The following is a 25,011-nucleotide window of genomic DNA, read 5'->3' on the forward strand; positions in this document are numbered from 1 at the left end:
GTGTGTTCTGTGTTGTATGTGCTGTGTGTGCTGTGTTGTATGTGCTGTGTTGTGTGTGTTGTGTGCTGTTTTGTATGTGCTGTGTGCATGTGCTGTGTTGTGTTGTATGTGCTGTGTGTGATGTGTTGTGTGTGTTGTGTGTGCTGTGTGTTCTGTGTTGTATGTGCTGTGTGTGCTGTGTTGTATGTGCTGTGTGTGCTGTTGTATGTGCTGTGTTGTATGTGCTGTGTGTTCTGTGTTGTATGTGCTGTGTGTTCTGTGTTGTATGTGCTGTGTGTGCTGTGTTGTATGTGCTGTGTTGTGTGTGTTGTGTGTTCTGTGTTGTATGTGCTGTGTGTGCTGTGTTGTATGTGCTGTGTGTTCTGTGTTGTATGTGTGCTGTGTTGTATGTGCTGTGTGTTCTGTGTTGTATGTGCTGTGTGTTCTGTGTTGTATGTGCTGTGTGTGCTGTGTTGTATGTGCTGTGTGTGCTGTGTTGTATGTTGTATGTGTGCTGTGTTGTGTGTGATGTGTTTTCTGTGTTGTATGTGCTGTGTGTGTTGTGTGAGTGTTGTATGTTGTATGTGATGTGTGTTCTGTGTTGTATGTGTTGTGTGTGTTGTGTGAGTTGTGTGTGTTGGGTATGCTGTGTGTGCTGTGTTGTATGTTCTGTGTGTTGTGTGAGTTGTGTGTGTTGTGTGTGCTGTGTGTTGTGTGTTGTGTGTGCTGTCTACTCACTGTGAAGATGAAAGGGACAGTGGTGATAAGTTCTACCACGAACTCCAGCGTGAGAATCTGCTGTAAGATATTGCCCTGAAACATGGACAAGCAGTCATAAGATATCAACACCATTAGGCATAAGACATCAGGGCAATGGTGTATGGTACAAGACATCAGGGAAATGGTGTATGGTACAAGACACCAGGGCAAAAGTGTATGGTATGAGACATTAGGGCAATAGTGTATGATATAGGACATCAGGGCAATAGTGTCTGGTATAAGACATCAGGGAAATGGTGTATGGTACAAGACATCAGGGCAAAAGTGTATGGTATGAGACATTAGGGCAATAGTGTATGATATAGGACATCAGGGCAATAGTGTATTGTATAAGACATCAGGGCAATGGTGTATGGTATAAGACATCAGGGCAGTAGTGTATGGTATAAGACATCAGGGCAGTAGCATATGGTATAAGACATCAGGGCAATAGTGTATGGTATAAGACATCAGGGCAGTAGTGTATGGTATAAGACATCAGGGCAGTAGTGTATGGTATAAGACATCAGGGCAGTAGTGTATGGTATAAGACATCAGGGCAATAGTGTATGGTATAAGACATCAGGGCAGTAGTGTATGGTATAAGACAACAGGGCAGTAGTGTATGGTATAAGACATCAGGGCAGTAGTGTATGGTATAAGACATCAGGGCAATAGTGTATGGTATAAGACATCAGGGCAGTAGTGTATGGTATAAGACATCAGGGCAATGGTGTATGGTATAAGACATCAGGGCAATAGTGTATGGTACAAGACATCAGGGCAGCAGTGTATGGTATAAGACATCAGGGCAGTAGTGTATGGTACAAGACATCAGGGCAATGGTGTATGGTAAAAGACATCAGGGCAATGGTGTATGGTACAAGACATCAGGGCAGTGGTGTAATTGGTATAAGACATCAGGGCAGCAGTGTATGGTACAAGACATCAGGGCAATAGTGTATGGTACAAGACATCAGGGCAATGGTGTATGGTATAACACAATAGGGCAATAGTGTATGGTATCAGACATCAGGGCAATAATGTATGGTATAAGACATCAGGGCAAAGGTGAATGGTATGAAACATCAGGGCAAAGGTGAATGGCATAACATATCAGGGCAATAGTGTATGGTATAACATATCAGGGCAATAGTGTTAGTTACAACACAGCAGGGCAATAGTGTGTGGCATTAGACATCAGAGCAATAGTGTGTGGTATCAGACATCAGGGCAATAGTGTATGGTATAACACATCAAGGCACTAGTGTATAGTATAACATATCAGGGCAATAGTGTTAGGTACAACACATCAGGGCAATTATATGTGTGTGGTATCAGACATCAGGGCTATAGCATAAGGTATATGACACCAGGGCAATTATATAAGCGTAAGGTATAAGGCACTAGAGTGAGGTATAAGACATCAGGTCAATGGTGTAAGGTATAAAAAATAGAGTACCAATATTGGTACACATCTTATAACTCTGGTGGTATACAGGAATAGATTAAAATGGTACATATTTCGTACCTGGGGTGGTACATAAGCATAGGGTACAATGGTACATATCTTGTAACTGGGGTGGTACATGGGCACACAATCTGTACACACCTTGTAGCTGAGGTATTGTACAAGTATGGTCTCGGTGTATGGTATAAGACATCAAGGCAATAACGTATGGTATAAGACTAGGGCTAGTGTATGGTATAATATCATATGGTATGGTACATATCTTGTAACTGGGGTGGTACATGCGCACACAATCTGTACACACCTTGTAGCTGAGGTATTGTACAAGTATGGTCTCGGAGAGACTGATGACAGCCACGCTCAGCTGACATATCCAGACGACCTCATGCCGCGTCACAAACACGATCTCTGACCTGCAACATTACAAACACACATGAAACACTGTCATAAAAACATTCATGTGACCTCGACTGAACCCAACAAAGGAGAATTAAATTACCGTATTCGACTTAATAAGTGCCCAGGGCGCTCTCAAAATTAGAAATAGGGGGCTCTAATTAGAATATTATTTTGGTGAAAAACAACAGAGTTGAAAGATCATAAATTTCGTGGTTTATGTTGACAGCCTGAAATGTTTATACACGACAGATATATTTTTTCCAGAATTTAATGTCCCATAATTAAGGGTGCATATAACACACGTATTACATTGATCAATGTGATACATTGATCAATCGAAAGGGGTGGTAATTGGGATTGTTCTCTAGCCAATTGTTTAGCAAATATTGCCGTGGGCGCTTATTAGAGCGGGGCGCTAATTACATCGAATACGGTAAACTTAAAAATAAAGCATGTGTACTGTAATGCAATAAGCATGAACAACCATCCTCTAATATTGGTTTATGCTGAAAATCATAACATCACATTTCATGTGCACATGTATACGTATTTCTTCAAGCTCCTTGCAGGGTTATACTTTGCTCACTGCACTGCGTGTCAACACTGAGACAATGGTACAGGTGTCACTAAAGTACTCATGGAAATGAAAAAAAACTGTTTTTTCGACCTCAGATCTTAAATTATTGCAGTTAATATACAAAATATGTAAATATTCAAACAACTAAATTAGTACTAAGCGTATCAAATGTTTTTATGCCTTTTTACACGTAAAAGTGTGTAAAAATGTGAATAAAACAGACTATTGTGAAACAGGGCATAACCAGGTGTAAGTAGATCAAGGTGACCTATGACACCTTGACGACAGGTGAGAACAGGTGCGTAATGCCTATAGTCTGTTTCTGCTATGTCAATTTGGATTTAGTTTTATTTTTGAATGCTGAAAGTGCCGACAAATTACCTCCTGTAAAGTACATTTTGTATTGTTCACTGAGATCAAACTAGCAAATCCAGACTAGTACTTTTCGAGTTGTTTTGTTATTTCGTATTTACAGCTACGTAGCACTTTGTGTCGATTTTTAAATTGCGAAAAACAGGTTTTTTTCATTTCCGTGAGTACTTTAGCTTATAACATTGTGAGCCAGTACATCAGTATAGGTTGTCTTTCATCAGACAAACAAGGTGTTGATACCGGGAGCATTGCGTATTATCATGATATAACATTTATACTAAGTTTTCATATCATAATTAGATCCACAACAAGTGCTTTTATGAGTTATCATGGTATAACATTTATACAAAATTTCATATAATTATAGTTTAGCAAGTAACACATATAATCAGATAAAACGCATATACAAAATATCAGTAGTTTCAGTTATTGGTTTTAGATAAATACTAGCCTAAGGTAACAAGATCCCATCTCCCAGACATACTAATCAATAAGACAAAAGTTCTATCTACATAGTTTTATAGATTGTCTTGAACTAATTTATTTAAGTAAATCTATAAAACTATGTAGACATTAAACTTTGGTCTTATTGATCAGTATGTCTGGGAGATGGGATCCTGTTACCTTTAAAGCATTTATCAAAAAGCTTTAAATTTATAAAACTAGGTAGACATAACTATTGTCTTATTGGATAGTATGTCTGGGAGATGGGTTCCTGTTACCTTAGGCTTAAGCATCTATCTAAAAACTATAACTGAAACTACTGATATTTTGTATATGTAATATATGCATTATTTGCTAAACTATAATTATATGAAATTTTGTATAAATGTTATACCATGATAACTCATTAAAGCACTTGTTGTGGATCTAATTATTACATGAAAACTTAGCATAAATGTTATATCATGATAGTATAATGACAGCCACGTCCAGCTGTATTCATATACAATAAACTACAGTTATAACGAACTCAAAGGGGATACTAATTTTAGTTCATTATAACCATAGTTTGTTATATGCATATATACAGCCTATATAAACCAAATGGCCGAGATAAAAACATAAGTTTGTTATATCCGTCAGTTCATCTTAAGGGTGATCGCTATAAATGTAGTTTACTGTATAATTGTTTAAATTTCCACTTTTTTCAAAATGTCTGACCAGATATACCCAATGAGATAAGAGAAATTAGCAAGAGAAAATTTCTGAAAACCATTCAGAAGCATAGATACATGTGTACATTTCTTGCCACACAAACATGGTAGAAATAAGCTGAGCCACATCTTCCCTCTGGCAAGGTATCGCATATCCGGTAAGTTTGCCAATAATTTGAAAAAAATGTGAGTGGTGTCACAAATTCGGGACTGAATATTTGAATCTACTGAATGAGGTTTCACGCCTCCAGCTAGCAAACTTTTGTGACCTTTTCACATTCACAAGTGAGTGAGTGAGTGAGTGAGTGAGTGAGTGAGTGAGTGTGAGTGAGTGAGTGAGTGAGTGAGGTTTTACGCCGCTTTTAGCAATATTCCAGCAATATCACGGCGGGGGACACCAGAAATGGGCTTCACACAATGTACCCATGTCGGGAATCGAACCCGGGTCTTCGGCGTGACGAGCGAACACTTTAACCACTAGGCTACCCGACTGCCCCCATTCACTATAGCCCATACCACATGCATTTAGTGATGCTATGAACATTTTACTTAAATCGGGGGCATAGGGATTAATGTTAACAGATTGCTAATTCTCAGAAACAATACCAAGGTTAGATCTAAATTCCAACAGTGTAACAATGCGAATAGTTTTCCCATAAAGAGTGTGTTTATGTACATGTAGATGTTTTTTAGTCTCAATAGACAGTTTCGGCAAGTCAGCTTTAAATGAAAGGATAAATATATGATCACACCATATTTCCATAATCATAATAAGTATCTTCTTACAAATAGTTTCTGGCAACGTCCTGGCAGTCTTGGGGAATTATTGGGAAGACACATTGAAAAATATCAAAATATGATGGATAATCTCTAGATAATCTGCATATTCTTGCTAAGCCAATGCCTGACCACTGAATGACTGTCTCTGACAGATATTAGGATAATACCTTGCAATGGATAATATGTACATATATTTATGACAATAATCGGTTCTTCAAGGGTTTTTACTGTTGTACTATGTATCATTACTTATAATAGAATCAAGCCATCTGACTGGCCAGTTTCCATCAGGTAAAAACCCACACAAGTTGACAGTCATCCTGCATGGTGAAAAGGTTTACACATCACAAACAACGACCCACAATTATGAAGTAAGACAAGTTAGGAATAGTCTGTTAGCCCATTACTGAATTTCCTAATAAATGTCTTTGCACTTAGAGCATGCTAATTCATGGAGTACAGCGCCATATAAAAGGATTATTATTATCATTATCATTATTATTATGATGATGATGTTGAACATTTTTCACATTGCCTTCAGCATGTATTTAAACTTGCTTCTTTGTTTTTTAGAACTTTCAAAAATGAAGACATCTAAAGGGAAGTAACTCTTTTACGCTGTGACTATTCTCCACTATCCAACAGTGGAACACAACTATGTTTATTGTCACTCATGACTATTTCTCAGAATATGCATTCTTCTACCAGAGAAATTATGTATATCCCAATTGCTATTGATGCTCATGATATCAATCACCGGATTGTCTGGTCAAGACTTGGTTAATGACAGACCATTAAAAAACTGTAATATTGCATTGTTAAACAAATAATTAAACATTTTCGTTCCTTAAATCCTCTACGTCTCGCTAATGACACATGTAACTCAAAATATACCCTCTCATGAATAACTGGAACAAATTATTCAAATTATTCAAATTAATTACTTTCAACATTTTAATGATTCCACTGAAACTGACTGCGTTGGAATCATTAATTTCAACTTGACCACAGAAACCTTTCACTTTTATATCTCATTGGAAATAATATTTATCTGAATCTATTTCCTGTTTAATCAATACATTGATGCATTAGAATATTCCCCTGATGATTTATCAATAATGAAATTTATCACACGTCTCCTAAGGAATCAGCTGATGATGAATGCTGTCTGGCTCGTGACGCAAGGGAGATGAGGGGACGAGGAGGCATGGGTTCTTCATCACTTTTATTAGAATTCTCCCTGCTATCTTCTTATGTTCGATGTCATAAATAATTGCTAAACTGATGATGCAGCATGAATTAATCCAATAACTCACCAAGTTGAGGTCTTTGTAATTTTGTACAATATCACCTGAGTTTGCAACTGATGTATTATTATTCATGAGGTCTAGAGGTGAATTTAATTACATGTTTTACAAATTACTTCGTCACTAACAAATAATGGAATTAGAATATAAATCGTGTTTCGTAATTTGAACCTAAGGTTTACAGTTACATGACATTTTAGCTATGTATGCTCTTACTCAAAGAAGCAAAGGAATAGCAATTTTCCACACAAACAGAACATAAAATGGTGTATGACACAAGAAAACATGGTTTGTTTGTTTGTTGTTTAATGCCGCACTCAGCCAAATTCAAGGTATATGAGAGGGTCTGTAAATAATGGAGTCCGGATCAGAAATTCCAGTGCTTGATATCAGAACATTGATCTACCCAATTGGGACATGATGACATGCATCCACCAAATCAGCGAGCCTGACCACTCAACCTGGTTAGTCGCCTATTACGACAAGCATAGTCGCCTTTTACGGCTGCTGAAGACCTATTCTACCCCGGACCTTCACAGGTATGGGCCCAGTCACTGATGTTTTTTTTTATATATACATTTTCATTTTTATATCTTTGCCTCCACCCTTCAGGTGTTTTTCCTTTTAGTTAAAAATCACCTCCATTGTAAGTTGCACCAGGGGAACTTTCTTATCAGCCAATCAGCAGCGGGGCTTCTAAACTCTTGGTATGACAGAGAAAACCATCTCGAAAATGAACTAAAATGACAATTTTCAAAGTGGCAGTACAGCAGCGCCATGATACTTCACACAACCTGTTGTTTCTACATACCGTGGAGAGTACAATCAATGTTGTTTCTACATACCGTGGAGAGTACAATCATTGTTGTTTCTACATACCGTGGAGAGTACAATCAATGTTGTTTCTACATACCGTGGAGAGTACAATCAATGTTGTTTCTACATACCATGGAGAGTACAATCAATGTTGTTTCTACATACCGTGGAGAGTACAATCAATGTTGTTTCTACATACTGTGGAGAGTACAATCAATGTTGTTTCTACATACTGTGGAGAGTACAATCAATGTTGTTTCTACATACCATGGAGAGTACAATCAATGTTGTTTCTACATACCGCAGAGAGTACAATCAATGTTGTTTCTACATACCACGGAGAGTACAATCAATGTTGTTTCTACATACCATGGAGAGTACAATCAATGTTGTTTCTACATACCATGGAGAGTACAATCAATGTTGTTTCTCCATACCATGGAGAGTACAATCAATGTTGTTTCTACATACCGCGGAGAGTACAATCAATGTTGTTTCTACATACCGTGGAGAGTACAATCAATGTTGTTTCTACATACCGTGGAGAGTACAATCAATGTTGTTTCTACATACCATGGAGAGTACAATCAATGTTGTTTCTACATACCATGGAGAGTACAATCAAAGGGCTTTTTGTGTTCTGTTTGGGGTTTTATTTGTGTAAATAAAATGTTCTTAATCGTGATGGTAAAAAGAAGAAGCCAAATCATTTTAGAAAGCATCTTCCCGAGGCAAGAGAGTTAACTGACTATAAAAGTCCAGTTTCCACCCTTGCCGATTGAACTAGGCTGGTATTATGGAGTTACATTTTGGCTGGACTAACGAGTCTATGCATAGTTCAATCAAAATCTCGCACCAAATTGCATTCGTAAACTGTCGCGCAGATTTCGATTGATTGCAGGATTTGCAAAGCATGTGCACCGCCAACTCGTTGTCAGCAGAAATTTTCCAAATCTTTTAATGTTTTTAATCACGATGTAAGACCCGTTTTATCACAATTGAGATCTAGCTATTTAAAGGGGGGGGGGGCCCAGCTGGCTAAGGCGTGAGTATGCCAGAAACCTATGATCATGGGTTCAAATCCCGGTTCGGCCTGATTATGTTTCAAGGTTTGTCAGCACCATACCAAGCCTGCCTCGGGCTTTCGCCCCACACTAAGCTGACACACCGTGATATAACTGGAATACTGTACAAAGTGGCATTAAACCAAACTCACTCACTCACTCGCTGTTTTAAGAAAATTTCCATTCAGGTGAGATACACATAAAATTGTCCTCAACAATAACAATTAGTTTCTGACAAAACAACTTTCAATTAACTGATTTTTAGTATATATCTTACGTTGGCAATCAATTGGATCTATATAATTCATGTTATAACATTTAAAAAGGTTCTTTTTAGAAAATCAATTTTAATCTGTCGTCAGTCTGAAATAATCATCAGTTCTGAGGCCTGTAACAAATGCATTCTGTAGTGTCTTACTGGTACACTGTTGGGATAACATATAATTTGGCTAATTCTGTAACATCAATAATACTGATTGCATATAAATCACTTTTATTAAGGCAGTTCATATACTATAGAGTCAATTCCATGGCCGTTGCATCCAATTAAATCCGTAAACTACAGGAGTCGGGTTCTGATGCTCATGCATAAATCTCAACAACTCTTCAGTTGTGGGTATGTCAACACAGAGATTAAAGCCACAAATTGTTCTTCACAAGTGATATAAACTGCTGAGGAAGAACAAAGAATACACCATGGTACAAAGTGGCTAAAAATGAAGAAATAGTTATTTGATGGTGATGTATTTGAGACGGGTGTCAGAGGTTTTTTTTGGACCTTAAATTTGCAGTGTTTTGATGGTTTTCTTTTTCTTTCTATTCATAGCAGACCAAAAACTTGCTATAACCCATAGGAGTATAGTGTGTGTAATGAATGGATGTTCTTGTGGTAACATCAGGAAAGACTCAACATTATAGTGTGAGTGAGTGAGTGAGTTTGGTTTAATGCCATGTGTACAGTATTTTTGTTGTATCACAGCGTGTCAGTTTGACATGGGTGGAAAGCCTGAGGTGAATCCGTTCTTTCGCAAATTTGGACCTCAAAACCACAATCACTGATTCCAGGCACACCTAAGGGATGCAACTCTGTACAGCAAATAGTGAAGCTCTTGTCAACAGGGCCACCCTTGCCCCCACAATGTTATGAAACTGACATACAAAAAGTCTCATGCTGTGGAGAGCTGTTGAGGTTGATGCTGCAGATGTTGTTGAAATCAACAGCATTCCTGTGCTCAGCAGTAGACCAAGAATCATAATCGATGAGGCTGGACATTTTAATATGTAATGCATCAAAAAAGATGTATTCGAAACATTTTTCACAAGATGTGTCCTGGGTACTGACTGACTGACTGAGTATGGTTTCACACCGCTTTTAGCAATATTCCAGCAATATCACGGCAGGTGACACCAGAAGTGGGTTTTACATTTTACCCATGTACACTTCAGCGTGATGAGCTTCCCCACCGCCCCCTGATGGATAAAAAAGATGGAATCTTAACATTATTTTTCCCAAGACATGGACTGAGGGTTATTGTCTTTTATTTTGAGACAAGGAAATCAGATGGCCCTTCGACCTATCTCAGAAAGGACAGATTCATTCTTAAAAGTAATTTTCACACGACACAGAATGGTCATCGTAATTACATCCAGTCTTGCTGCAGCAATCCTGTCCCTCGTTCATTCATCGTTTATCATCAGGTGTAATGACTTGGAGGCAACTGTGGGCCTCACACGTTGTACCCATATCCCGTGTGACGGGCGAATGCTTTAGTGAACTTAGTCACAAATCATTTTGCAACTTTTTACTAACAAAAACGCTGGGAGTCATTAAACGAGCAGTAATGTATCCATTCAGAAAAAAATGTACCCTGTATCGTATAGGCGCATGAAAACACACGATGCAACAGTGCACCAATGAATTGCTCCACCTCAAATATTTAATTGAATCAAAAGACTGTTATCAACTTTTAGCTGGAAAAGTGTTTTCTGAGTATTAAAACACTAAGTGAAGGAAGTCATTATGCTACAAAACATTCCAGTTTGGAGAAGGCAAGATAAGACGAGTTCTGGTGATAGTCTTTCTTCAATCACGTACTTAGCGTGTCAATAGGACTAAGAACGGTATAATGGAGAATGGAGCCAGAGAAGATTATCAAATGAGTTATTTAATACACTAGATATCTGAGGATGGATGTTTTCCAAAATATAATTTGCATGGACATGGACAGAGAATAATCCCCTCCACCCAGACATATAAAGAGAGACACCTTCTTGAGTTGTGACAAAAAACCATCCTTGATGCTATTTCTGCATGAGATGTTCAGACAGAAAAGGCAGATTCCTCCTTCATGTGTCATATGGGAAAGAAAAGATGAAAAGCAGATAAATGTTTCTCTCGGATAATCGGGATAGCAGACTGAAATGACAAGGCTATTTAGTCCCATCAAGGTTTATGCTGCATGTGTTGATGATGCAGATGTGGCCAAATTTAGAAACTATTTGTCTCTGTAAATTACAGCTGGCATGCTGTGCAAGACTGACTCATTTCATTTGTTGTCCACAATTGAGAGTTTTATAGGCCAGACTGAGCTTCGAATCAACTGTTGTACTTTGTCCTGTAGTTGAAATCGTGTCCTTTTATTCAAGCAAAGCTTAGACGTAGGGCTGTGACAATTCACCAATACCTATGATATCTTCGATACTTAGGTACATACGATACTTGAATTGTCAGCTTGTGAGATCGCGATACTCTATAAATAGAACAGAAACCAGAAGGGTTATGTCTCATATAGGACAGAAGTAGCATTGCGCCACCAGCATGGCAATCTCATTAAAATCAGAACTTAGTTCTCGCTACCGCTAAACAAAGATCTGAAGACATCCCATTAGGGGTCACGTCAGGACAGAAGAAGCATTGCGCCACCAGAATGGCAATCTCATTAAAATCAGACCTTAGTTCTTGCTACCGCTAAACAAAGATCTGAAGACATCCCATTAGGGGTCACGTCAGGACAGAAGTAGCATTGCGCCACCAGAATGGCAATCTCATTAAAATCAGACCTTAGTTCTTGCTACCGCTAAACAAAGATCTGAAGACATCCCATTAGGGTTCACATCAGAACGACCTTTCATCCGACCAATCCATGCTTTGCTTACTAGATTATGAAAGTGACAGTCGGAACGTGATTTCTAATCATGCAATCTCTGAAACTTTAACATGGGGTATTCCGAAAGATAGTTACAGGTTTAACGACTGAATACTTACAATCTAGACCATCTATTAGCCATTCAATCCAGGATGTTTTTTGTTCAGGTTTCAAATTTGTAATCGAGAATTTGTCAAAATATGTTTCGAAGCGTAGTTGCCAGTTTGAAATTTGTGCTGTAAAGCACGAGAAAACTGCCTTCTGATTGGTCTTTCCATTGGTCGGTCAAAGTTCGCGCAAGGTCGGTCTGACATGACCCGTAATGTGATGTCCTGAGATGTTTGTTTAGTGGTAGCGAGAACTAAGATCTGATTTTAATGAGATTACCAGCATGGCAGATTACAATGACGTGGTAGCTGAGGGTGTACTGACTACTGTTTCATTCAACCTTCCCTTCATTTAAAACTGTTTTGTTCTTGCATTTTTCTTCTTAAAGTTTTTAAAGAAAACAATAAATAAATGTATGAAGAAAGATTTCAGAGCTTTATTTCTGTGATTTCATCATTTCTTACTATTTGATCATTTTGATTTGGTGTATCGCGATACCAGTAGTATCGTCAGTCCGTATCATGATACAAATCGTATCGCAAGATACCAGGCAATATTCAGCTCTACCTTGGTGATGTAGGCTTGATGGAGTAATTGTGTTACAGCAGCTGTCAGTGGCTGTGTGTGTTTATACCTGTCATACTAGTCCCCACATGGACTGCCTCCATGATCTAGTGACCCGTGAGGTAGAATAAGTCTTCAGCAACCCATGCTTGCCGTAAAAGGCGACTATGCTTGTCGTAACAGGCGACTAACGGGATCGGGTGCTCAGATTCGCTGACTCCGTTGATGCATGTCATCGATCACAATTGTGTGGATCGATGCTCATGATATTAATCACTGGATTGTCTGGTCCAGAATCGATTATTTACAGACCGCCGTCATATAGCTGGAATATTGCTGAGTGCAGCGTTAAACAACAAACCAACCAACCAACCATGGTATAGTGGTAGAGCGTCTGCCCGGAGAGCGGAAGGTCCAGAGTTTGATCCCCGGCCGTGTCAAACCAAAAAGACTTTGAAAGATGGTACTTGTTGTTACCCTACCTGGTGCTCGTATTTAAGGGCTTAAACAAGGACTGGTGGGCTAAGAGTCAGTATACTGTGTCTGAGTGGGGTATTCATGTTAAACTGCGGCATGGTATCTCAGTGAGCTAGAACTATATAATCGGCATCAGTCCGGACTAGTACAAGCACACACACATTATTATTTCACATTTCTTTCTGACTATGATTGCATTCCTTCTGACTTTTTATGTTCGAATAAAGATAAACCTTCCGTCAACTTCAGTGTATGCATGGCCAGATCGTTTTATACATGAATCTAAAAACATTTTGCCAAGGCTACTGTCAAACTACGCCCAATCGGACATTTTGTACCCATCTCTTGAGACCTACACCGGATACCAAGCTTAGAGTCGGTCGTGTACCCAGGTCGTATACTTGTACTCGTCCCAGCCCTACCTACCAATCACACACTCACAAATCAATAGCATTAAAACAGCCTGATCACAACGCTGTGTCCTTCCTCAATGTGTCCTCCCAACCAGGTAATACAAAGCCAATACTGCACATAAAACATTCAGGTATATGCCAAGATATGCATCGCGTACCGGCTTGGGGCTTTGTGATTGGTCCCAGGACACCTCTCTGCTACTACATCAAGATACACATCATGTTTCCCTGGTTGGATATCACATCCGCACTGGGGACCTGCATCCCTGATTCATGAGAGCAAGATTATGTTCCTTGCTGGCAAGTTGAAATATTATTTTTATCAGATCCATGAAAAATATTCTTGTTTTTCAAAACTGGGTATGGAGGGAGGAATATATTTTTTATTTCATTCCTCTAAGTTACAAATCTATTAAAGTAAACATAATTCTTATGTATCACGTGACATAATCTGGCCTGGCCCCCTACAGCTTGCAGCATGGGTTCTCTGTGTGTCGGACACTCTATAGAGTGAGCAAAACAATTAAATCTAATGCAAAAAAGAAAAAAAATTCAGTTGAAAAACGCCCTTGCCTCGGGTAGATGTGCCCAGACACAATGGCATTGTATGTTCATAGCTTTCGGCCAAGGAGGCCATGCCAATTTACACTTGTCAGAGGGGTACACAAAGTATGTGATCTAGACCACCAGTTGTTGGACTTTCATTTTTCGTTGGCTGAGTGGGCTAGATCGCTGGGCTTTGTGTGCTGGCGATTAGGTGTTTAATTAACTCTGGTAGTATGGCTCTGAATCCCAGATGGGACTCCCACGCCCCCACCCCTCCACCACCACCCAAAAAAGTATAAGAATCTGTGCTTAACTAAGAAAGTCTTATTCCAAACATAACATTTGGTACATTTGACCACTTTCTAAATGGCATTGTGTCTTTGTGTATCTCTTTCCACAAAAACATTTTTCACACAGCAACTTTAACCTGAGAACTGAGACAGTTGTAGCGCTCACAGCACTCAGGCGTAGGAGGTATTGCTTCACAAGCTTAAACTATGCTTTAAGTGAAGGCTAAAACATGTACGACGGTCTTAATGATATCTACAACCCACATCTGCAGGAAACAAGTGAGGAGCATCAGCCCTTGGCTTCATCCTGAGGACGTGGGTTTTAAATATCTTAAAAACTCTAGGGGAAGTGTTTTATCCAATTGATAAATTGACTTTTGCTCTTCAAAATACTTTAAAAGGATGCGAATCATTAGCGAAATGTCATGGGTTTCAATTCCCAGCAGTGAGAAACACTGCAAGAATAGTTAATGAGAAGATAACATTCCTGGGACTTTGTATATGAAATTGTAACAACCTGATTATGAGATATATCCTGCTTGGAGAACAATGGGATGACGTTGGCCATGGTTTACGTGGAAAGTGAACAAGTATTGTTCCCTGAACTGTTCATGATGTAGAACAAGAATGCTATTCGTGGAACTCAAGTATTCTGTTCTGCTCTAAGACAGATAAATGACTCAAGACAGTACACTATTAGGATGAACAGGAACAGTCACTGATCTTCGTTCTTACAACTGCATATTTCCTCAATTAAGGCTGGGCCTAAAACGGCACCTGGGTATTGATTCCACACCAGGCCTTGATTAAACAGTGGATAGTTTTTATGCATGGAATTCTCCCCATTATTATCTTTTCAATTGAATGCCAGGGTTAAAGACTGTCTGAAAAAAATATATGCCCAGTGTAAGCTGCCAAAACCCCTTCACAGTATGCCCGGGTAGAATCTACCCCCAGGGGGTATAATCTGGGAGTCCCCAGAATCTACACCAGTGTAGATAATAATACATTGTTATCTAATCCAAAAATTCAAAATGTTGTTTTTATACATGCAAAGAAGAAATAAATATTGTTTAAACTAACAAAAAAAATCTTACAAATCACATTAACTTTAGCTCATTGTTGTCATCATCAATTTGTAAGTTCGCAAGTTGGTGGAATTGTGTGAGGAAATGTGTTTCTTTAATTATGATTACTGTTTAGGACTATACACCCAGGGTTTGATTCTCGGAAAGGAGGAAGATTCTGTCAGCTCCCAGAATCTACCCTGGGGTAGATTCTGGAAGGCCCCAGAATCTACCCAGGTATACTTTGAAAGGGGGGTATACTTTCAGACTTTACACTGGGTGTTAATAATCGTTGACATATCCAAAACGTTCCTGTCACTCTGTGTTACTTGTGAGGTGAGGTGAAATTGGGTTTAACGTCGCGTCCAAGATTATTCCACTTATATAGCGACGTGCATGCATGTGTGTATGTGTGTGTGGCTGCTTGTACTAGTCCGGACTGATGCCGATTTATAGTGCTAGCCCACTGAGATACAATGCCACACTTTAGCATGAATACCCCACTCAGACACAGTATACTGACTCCGAGCCGACCAGTCCTTGTTTTAGCCCCTTAATGCCGAGCGCCAGACAGGGTAACAACAAGTACCATCTTTTAATGTCTTTTGGTATGATGCGGCCAGGGATCGAACCCCGGACCTTCCGCTCTCCGGGCGGACGCTCTACCACTAGACCACGGAGGCGGTCTGTGTTACTTGTACATCCATGATATTGACCTCTCTTCTCGTAATATGTTGTTATACATACATTATTGGCTTGGAGTCTTGAGCTATTTAACAATGTTTTTGAAAGCATAAAAGTACACACTTATGTGCACACCGTAAAATTGCATATCCAAATTTGCACACAGATTTTATGTTTATAAATCCACAGACACAAAAACATATTGACGTCAATTCAGATCAATAAATACGACAACAAAAAAAACCTAACAGACTGCTCATTGAATCAATTATACATAAAAGCTATAAATAATAACACAAATCAGTGACATTGTTCAAAGCAATAAAACAACACAAGCCCCGCCCATCAGGAATCAGTAGGCTGTTAGTAGGCATGGCCTAATTTCTTTTCAGTTTATGGAAACATAAATGAAAACAAAATTGCTTGGTTAGCCAATCAAATGCCACGGAATCACTTGTAGTTCGTACAATAATAACCATATCAGTACAGTCGAACCTCATTAAGTAGAAACTGGATGACTCCTTCTCTATTTGTCATCATTTGAAATGTGATAACTAGAATCATGCAGGGGGCACAGGTGGCCCAGTCATCTAAGGCGCCGCGATTTGCTATGCAGAGTTACGTCCCTTGGGCAGGCCAGAAACCTATGATTGTGGTTTTGAATCCTGGTTCGCCCCGATTATGTTTCTAGGTTTGTCAGCACCATACCCATGCTCGTGGGTTTCACCGAAGTGATAAACGTCTGAGACCAGCACCACTTCGGGATTTCCTCCGACATTAAGCTGACACGCCGCGATATAACTGGAATACTGTTAAAAGCGGCGTTGAACCCAGCTCACAAACTCCTCACTCACTCAAACCATGCAAATAGAAAAATAGAAAACATTATGGAAGTAGAGTATTGGGGTTGGTCCCCAGAGCTAATGTTTGTTGTTAACTAAAAAGGAAGTTATTATCCAAACATTCCAGTGATGAATGTCACCTCAACTGATCAGGTTATTAAAACATTCACAAGACAACATGTACCTCACTTTCACTGATTAGGATTTGCTATCCCAGTTCATATTATATTCACTCATAAATAACATAGTACTAGTACTTTGGTAACTGGTATTCACCAGAAACACAATTTCAAATCTGGCAGTCATCATAAATCACGTGTACGCGATTTTACCAAAATTTGAACTGGAAAATTTGAAATATTTGTCCTATATACTATTTTATTAATAAATTATTAAACTTGGTTATAACACGTCAAATAATTCATAATGTTGTAATTGAAATAGAAGGTCGGTGTATAATGGATACATTGGAAGTGTAAAATTTCACAAAAGCAAAGCAGAAAATTCCCTGTTGAAGGATGTTGATAAAAGCTTTAAAAATATTAACCCAAATTTTAATAATGATAACTCCCTGAATAGAATCCGAGGTTCTCCCTGAATAGAATCCAACCTCGGAAATGTCGACTAGTCCATTTTACTTACAGGTGGGTTAAGTTTGGTATTTCTGCATATTCTCAACAATCATGTTGATTATCTGTACTTTGTCTCCTAATACCAATTGTCATATGTCTCGCACTCTTTGATGCAATTGTTCGGCCACTGTGTTTATCTGTGTAGCCCAGCTACATCAACTGGAAACAACTAGTCACTTCCCTCTCAAAAATAACGTCGTCCAATATACGTTGCGAGCACATATACGAATCTCTAGAAATCATGTCATGATAGGACAATGTTTGACCTTGAAATAAACCATGCTTTGTTCTTCATTGTTCTTCGCGATTTACAGTGTAGCTACCTCATATAGTGTAATAGAATGGGATGTAATACGCTGGAGTCAAACACACATGGCTCTAAAAGTGAGATAGTGAGTTTGGTTTAACGTTGCTGTAAACAGTATTACAGTTATGTCACAGCATGTATGCTTGGTGGGGACAGGGCTTAGATGTTTACCACTTTGGTAATACCCACAAGCATGTGTATGGTGCTGACAATACTAGATTCATCATCAGGACGAACTGGGGTGTGAACCCACGATCAACAGATCCTTGAGCCCCTAAGGGACACAACTCTGCACAGAAAGTGGTGCAGACTGGTGACCTGTACACTGACTAGTTTGGAATCTATTGGATGGAAGTCAAGGTGAAGGTGACACTTACCAGCAGATCTCTTGCTCTCGGTGGAAATCATCCGGGTCCATTCTCTGGTGCACGTCTGTCCCATTTTGACAATCTGACACATGTCTGTAAAAGAAAAGTAGTTTCAAAAGAACATATTGATGGTGTTTGATAACATGCAATCTCATTAAAATCAGATCTTTTACGCCAAAACAATATCTCTCCAGCAAGATCTGACAAACCCATCACTGGAGGTTGCCTCAGTGAACTTTGTGATCAGCCAATCAGGATTGAGGCTTCTAACTTTTTGGTACGACTGAGGGAAGCATTCAGACAAGCATACCTGATTTCTGTATCTTAAAACAAATATAATTAGGGACCTCTGATTGCCAAAGAATAGAGCCTCACCATTTTATCATTGTAGATATTTTATGCACTGTTTGTTGTTTCTGAGCTCTGTGTCATCTACCAAAAAAGGGAGTACCGCCGAAGGCATATTTGTGTCTTACGTGGGTTATCATTTGTAAAAATCAAAATTTTATGAATGAAGCTGAAACATTTAAAAAAGCTGACATCTGATTGGCTCAAGAACCATTGAACCATTGGCTTCCTCATACAGAAGATCTTCTGGGGAGGTGTCAGATCTTGATGCAGAGGTGTATCGTATCAGAGTCAAAGATCTGATTTTAATCAGACTGTGTCAGATAACTCACCTAGATGAAGACTGGGTTGATTCATGGATTTCAACTTGTTGTCTTTGAATGAGATATTTCGGTACAGATACGGAGTACCTTTTAAGTTGTAGCACCTGTACCCACACATCACACAGACAGAATACAGACATGTAAGTCAACCCTGTCTTCCTTATTTAAGAACTGACTTCAATATTTTTCGTGTTTATGGAGTTATAAAGGTAAAAACGGGTGTGAAACTGTGTAAATCCATGTAGCATATTTACGCAAAGTGTGAAACTGTGTAAATCCATGTAGCATGTTTACGCAAAGTGTGAAACTGTGTAAATCCACGTAGCATATTTACGCAAAATGTGAAAATGTGTAAATCCACGTAGCATATTTACGCAAAGTGTGAAACTGTGTAAATCCACATAGCAGATTTACGCAAAGTGTGAAACTGTGTAAATCCACGTAGTAAATCCTGTAGGCGGCATGGGTTGTATACACCAAAGGGAGTTGAAAATAATTGGAATGCATATAGATCAACTGATCCCGGGGAACATAAAGACTGATTTGAGCCAAGATGTCAGTAAAAGTGAGGTATATAAATGTATATTATAAGAATTTTCCAAAGTTAGTAAATAATTAAATGCTTTAAACCTTCAAATATGTGCTTAAAGGTTGTATGTGCATTTGGTTTTCATTATCCCTGTGACCAGCATACATTAACTGATTTGGCTTAAACTTCGTCTTGTCTAGACTGGTGTATGTTGTTCAAAGCAATGCCTTCATGAAAGTTACGTACACTGGATCCCAGTTTTACCTGAGCCATGCAGGTTTAGTTTGGTCATGTGAACTGGCCTTGACATATCAATATTCTTTGGTTGGCTACCAACTTGCAACATGTGTACACACAAGGACACAATAAATGAATTATTAGAAATAAAATGTAAAAAAATACAGTACAGTACCGTTATAACGAACTCAAAGGGACTACTAATTTTAGTTCGTTACAACGGTAGTTCATTATAAGCATATATACAGCATAACTACAGCAAATAATCTGGACCTAAAAAGTAAGTTCGTTATATCCATAAGTTCGTTATAAGCGTGTTGACAGAAGGAATTTGATTTTGATTTTTAAACTGTTCAAGACAAAAGTGAAAGTACATTAAAGTGTAATGTAATTCACATGAAAATCCATCAGTATTTGTCTAATTACATGGACTCCCAATCTTCCAGTTTCTGTCATGTGGCCTTGACCTTGCCCTCACTCAATCAACTCTTTATGTCATCATGCTTGGTGAAATCAATTACAACTTTTGATTAGGAACTACCAATGAGCTTTGTAAAAAGACAGATGAGTTCATGCATATTAATAATTTCTGTATGTCAGATATTCCACAAGGGAGTGGCATCTTCATTAATTATGCCCAAGATGCCATAAATCGTGATTACGAATTTCCCGTTGGATAGTTCCATTCTTTCCCAGAATGGACATAAGCAATTATTCATAAACAAAACACCGTCAGGTTGGATGTATTTTTTATGTCGGTTGCATCAGTTTTCAGTGCATAAAGTTAAGTATCAACCACAAGGACTCATACAAACTGAAATGTTTACGCCACTCCTGGACATTGCGGTTTTCGAAACAATCTCATAATGACGAAAAACTCAGAATTCTCTTTTCAAATTCGGACCATCAGCCAAAGAAACTCAGATGTGTCCAAATAAGATAGTAATGTGTATGTTATTTGTCGAATTTGCACACAAAAAGACAAAATATCTGAAATATATATTACATTCACACATTCAACTTTTATTTGGTCCATGTCAGAAACATGAAGATGAAGCACTCGAAAGAAACACCAACCAAGCACGTTCAGAAAACATGTAAGGGGTCAGAATGTCGAGATCAACATCAAGTGGAATAAGATTCTTCACCTGACCCCCAAGCTCAATTATTAATCAACTACCGAGGCCTTCTCAAACTCTCCAACACCTGGGATGGAACTCAAGAGGCTTGCGTTCTAAATAAGCAGGCAATACATCTGGCAGAAAGCCAGGTTTGGGTTAAAACCATCCCCCTTCCCCCCCCTGTGAAGACCCAGTTGAGAATTGGCTTTGATTGTCATAAAAAGCAACTAATGGGATCGGGTGGTCAGACTCGCTGATTTGGTTGATGCATGTCATCATATCCAAAATGCGTAAATCAATGGTCATGATGTCAATCACTGGATTGTCTGCTCCAGACTTGATTATTTATAGATTGCCATGATATAGCTGGAATATTGCTGAGTGCGTCATTAAACAACATACAAAATTAAATCAAACGGAAAACCATGATTTAAGGATTGTTTAATTAAACACACTCTACGTGGCCCCTGATGTCATGATTTTATCATGTTGAAACACAGAAGGATAAATTAGTCTAAGTAAGTAAAATATCAGATCTATGATGGATGTGTCATGAATTACACATAACAGGGATTAGTCATATAGTATGGTAAATAAAGCTTTTCAAGTGTTCAAAGATGTGGACAAGTAAGGGTCAGTCAGACACATATTTGAATTTTTGTGACATGCACACGGTGCATGTACACATAAATATTAGGTTGCATTTTTCAATAATAGGTTAAATGGTACCTGTCCTATATGACTAAATCGAGCCCAGATGGGTACCCAGGTAGGGTCAGGCAATAGTGGGTTAGGTACCCAGGTAGGGTCAGTTAATAGGGGGGTCAGGTACCAAGGTAGGGTCAGGCAATAGTGGGTCAGGTACCCAGGTAGGGTCAGGCAATAGTGGGTTAGGTACCCAGGTAGGGTCAGTTAATAAGGGGGTCAGGTACCCAGGTAGGGTCAGGCAATAGTGGGTTAGGTACCCAGGTAGGGTCAGGTAATAAGGGGGTCAGGTACCAAGGTAGGGTCAGGCAATAGTCGGTCAGGTACCCAGGTAGGATCAGTTAATAAGGGGGTCAGGTACCCAGGTAGGGTCAGGCAATAGTGGGTCAGGTACCAAGGTAGGGTCAGGCAATAGTGGGTCAGGTACCCAGGTAGAAAATTTGGATATAATTCTAACCCTTGAATTTAAAGATAATATGTCCAAATGTTGAGTCAGTGAGTTGCATTTATCACCATAGTTGGATAACTTGTTCCTAATCCTTTTCCATTTGTGAATAAAATATGTTTAAACTAAACTCATGGTGGGCCAGGCCTCTTCTTGGTGCCATGACACCTGTTCTGTTGACTTCAGCAAAGACGTATATATATATGTCTATATCTGTATACGTCTTTGACTTATGCCTCAGTCACATTTGCCGCGGCCGTGGGGTCTAAATCTACGGCAAATAGGAATTATAGGGCCACTGCAACATTCCCACGGTCACATACTGTGTCAGTCACATATGTCAGGATAGTCGAGCGCTATATTTTGAATTTGTGTCGTACAGCCTTTGAAGTGATGATGCACGGTCACCTGCAAAAGAAAGGGATACGCCCTAGGGTGACCCTGAAGCCACCGCAGATCCTCTGTGGCCCCCGCAGGTATTTCTCAATTTCGGGGGGCTACGGCCGCCGTATCCTAGCCGTAGAGCAAATGTGACTGAGGCATTAAGCTTTGTATTTCAATGAACTGACAACAGTGAGTGAGTGAGTTTGGTTTAACGCCACTTTTAACAGTATTACAGTTATATCACGGCGTGTCAGCTTAATGTGGGGGGAAAGCCTGAAGTGATGCAGGTGTCTGACATTTACCAATTCAGTTAAAACCCACGAGCACGGGTATGGTGCTGACAAACATTGAAACATAATCGGGGCGAACCAGGATTCAAACCCACAATCATAGGTTTCTGGCCTGCCTAAGGGACGCAACTCTGCACAGCGAATCGCGGCACCTTAGACGACTGGGCCACCCGTGCCCCCGAACTGACAACAGCTTACACTAACCGGGAATATTGAGTTAAGCAATTCCTCTAAAGAAAGAACTGGTTAAATTAAATACGTGAATGACGAAAAATGCACGCTGGGGAATTCTGCTGACCGATTCCCCACAGAAGCTGTATAGCTTAGACGCTTGCCAAAGTTTTTGTGGGTGAGTTGGGTTTAATGCCGCTTTGAACAGTATTCGAGTAAAACCACAGCGTGTTAGCTTAGTGTAAGAGTAAAGTGACACAGGATTGCGCCACTCACGCCCATGCCCCAGTTTGAGAAAACTTAGGGTTAGGGTTAGGGTTAAGGTTAGGTGAAATAATTTGATCAGGCTATTAACTGGACCATGGCAATCTCCCTGATTGGGAATCTAGATGAGCATTCACACATGACAACATCATTGGGAATGAGTGAATGGATGAAAATTTCAGTAATTTTACAAATCGATTGAATTTAGACACCGATTGTTACATTTGTAATTTTTGTTGAGAACACAATAATAACATTTGGTCAGTCTTCTTGGTAAATTGATGAGTGAATCAGTCATTTAGTAAATTGACTAAAATGGTTACAAAATATCCTTTAGTACCATTTAATACTTCTCCAAAGACGTTAAAGAGCTCTCGATTCTTTCCTATTACTGTAGTTAACTGTAACTGTAGAAATATGAAAAAATGGGGTGGTCCTTAACTTCTTTTGAGTAGCATTGAAACTGGTGTATCATGGAAGACAGATAATTTTGTCCAAAATGACTGAATTTAGAATTTAACGGCTTGGACACCCCCACACAGGGAAAGGAAAGCAGATTGGCTTAAAATTAATAACAATGTTATATTTGGGATAACACTTTCTTAGAAAAGTACAGATTTTCATACTTTTTTGGGTTGAGTCCCGTCCTGGATTCGAACCCACACACTGCCAGAGTGAGGCACCTAATCGCCAGCACACAAAGTCAGCAATCTAACCCACTCAGCCACCGAGGCTTCCACAAAATGAAAGTCCTATAACTGGTAGTCTAGATCACATATTTTGTGTACCCCTCTGACAAGTGTCGATTGGCACGGCTCCCATGGCCGAAAGTCGGACTTTCAGACTTTCATTTTGTGGAAGCCTCAGTGGCTGAGTGGGTTAGATCGCTGACTTTGTGTGCAGGCGATTAGGTGCCTCACTCTGGCAGTGTGTGGGTTCGAATCCAGGACGGGACTCAACCCAAAAAAGTATAAAATTAATTATACCCTAAAAAGATCTGTGTGCATAAACATGAATTCTAAATAAAATGACAAAACATCCCTGCCTCAAAAAAAAGACCCCTAAAAATACAATGGACTGTTCCAAGATAACTGTTTGTTATAACAGTGGTAGGAAATGATTAGCTGGACCACCAGGTGTGAATAGCAATATTAAATTCAACAAAATGATACATGCATCATTGATTTTAACGATATATATTTTTTTCTCATACTCTTCCAATTATCTGCACGCTTGGTGGTCTATAAACTATGACTGATGGACACTGTGGCTTGATTGACTGCAATTGTTTATCTTTTCAAAGCATTTTCTGGAACTAACTATTTTTTTCAAAATATCACAGCCTAATCAAAAACAAATTAGTTGGGTTCCGGATTTTAGCTCAAAATCCATGGTAGAAGTAATTCTAACAAGCATGAAATACTCACTTCCCCCACCAATATGACATGTCGGGTGTGTGCAATGCATTTGCTCCTGTGAACTATGTTTACTGGGCCTTTTTGTAAAGAAATATAGTATGTTTTTCAAGATCTGCTCCGGAAACGAGGACTACTGCCAGTTTCAGTCTAAATCAAAGTCATTGCCATGGAAACTTGAAAAACAATTTTTTTTAAAATCCCAAACTATCAAAAGGCACCAGTTCACCACTAGACCCATCTTTGTGCCAAGTTTGGTTAAGATATCTCTCACGGTTTTTGTGTTCTGCTCCGGAAATGAAATGTGACGGACGGACGGACGGATGGACAAATAATATTCATAAATGTAAAGATAAAAATAAATCCTTCAAATATTTCTTTCAGCGTTGGAAGGATGAGAACAAAAAATTATATTCTTTATTTATAATTTTGTTAAATGTGACATGAATGTTAAAAATTGTACCTATTACATGGGAAAAAGGCCTCAAACCTTAGCATAACATAAGGATAGTATTCGCTGTGGTTCTATCTCAGGATTTTATTATTTGTTCGTTTTCGTCAATGTGATTATTAGGCTGAGCTGTAATAAAAAAACTTTAAATGTGATTATTTTTTTCAATATTCCTGATTTTTAAAGTCTGCAGATCCAAAAAG

At 39.0% G+C, this 25,011-nt stretch overlaps 1 protein-coding gene across 1 annotated transcript in view; it reads right to left on the minus strand.

Annotated features, from left to right (window-relative positions):
* LOC139459827 (potassium channel subfamily T member 2-like) overlaps window positions 1-25,011 on the minus strand; it is a 172,383-nt gene that overhangs the window by 98,429 nt on the left and 48,943 nt on the right. Inside the window, exons 4-6 of the mRNA XM_071241523.1 lie at window positions 18,135-18,218; window positions 2,514-2,622; window positions 718-792 (exon numbers count right to left, since the gene is read on the minus strand). Coding sequence (XP_071097624.1) covers window positions 718-792; window positions 2,514-2,622; window positions 18,135-18,218 — 268 coding nt within the window. The remainder of the gene's footprint in view (window positions 1-717; window positions 793-2,513; window positions 2,623-18,134; window positions 18,219-25,011) is intronic.

The sequence above is a fragment of the Haliotis cracherodii genome, unplaced genomic scaffold, assembly GCF_022045235.1.
Source record: "Haliotis cracherodii isolate W230 unplaced genomic scaffold, xgHalCrac1.p SCAF_13, whole genome shotgun sequence".
NCBI classification, from domain to species: domain Eukaryota; kingdom Metazoa; phylum Mollusca; class Gastropoda; order Lepetellida; family Haliotidae; genus Haliotis; species Haliotis cracherodii.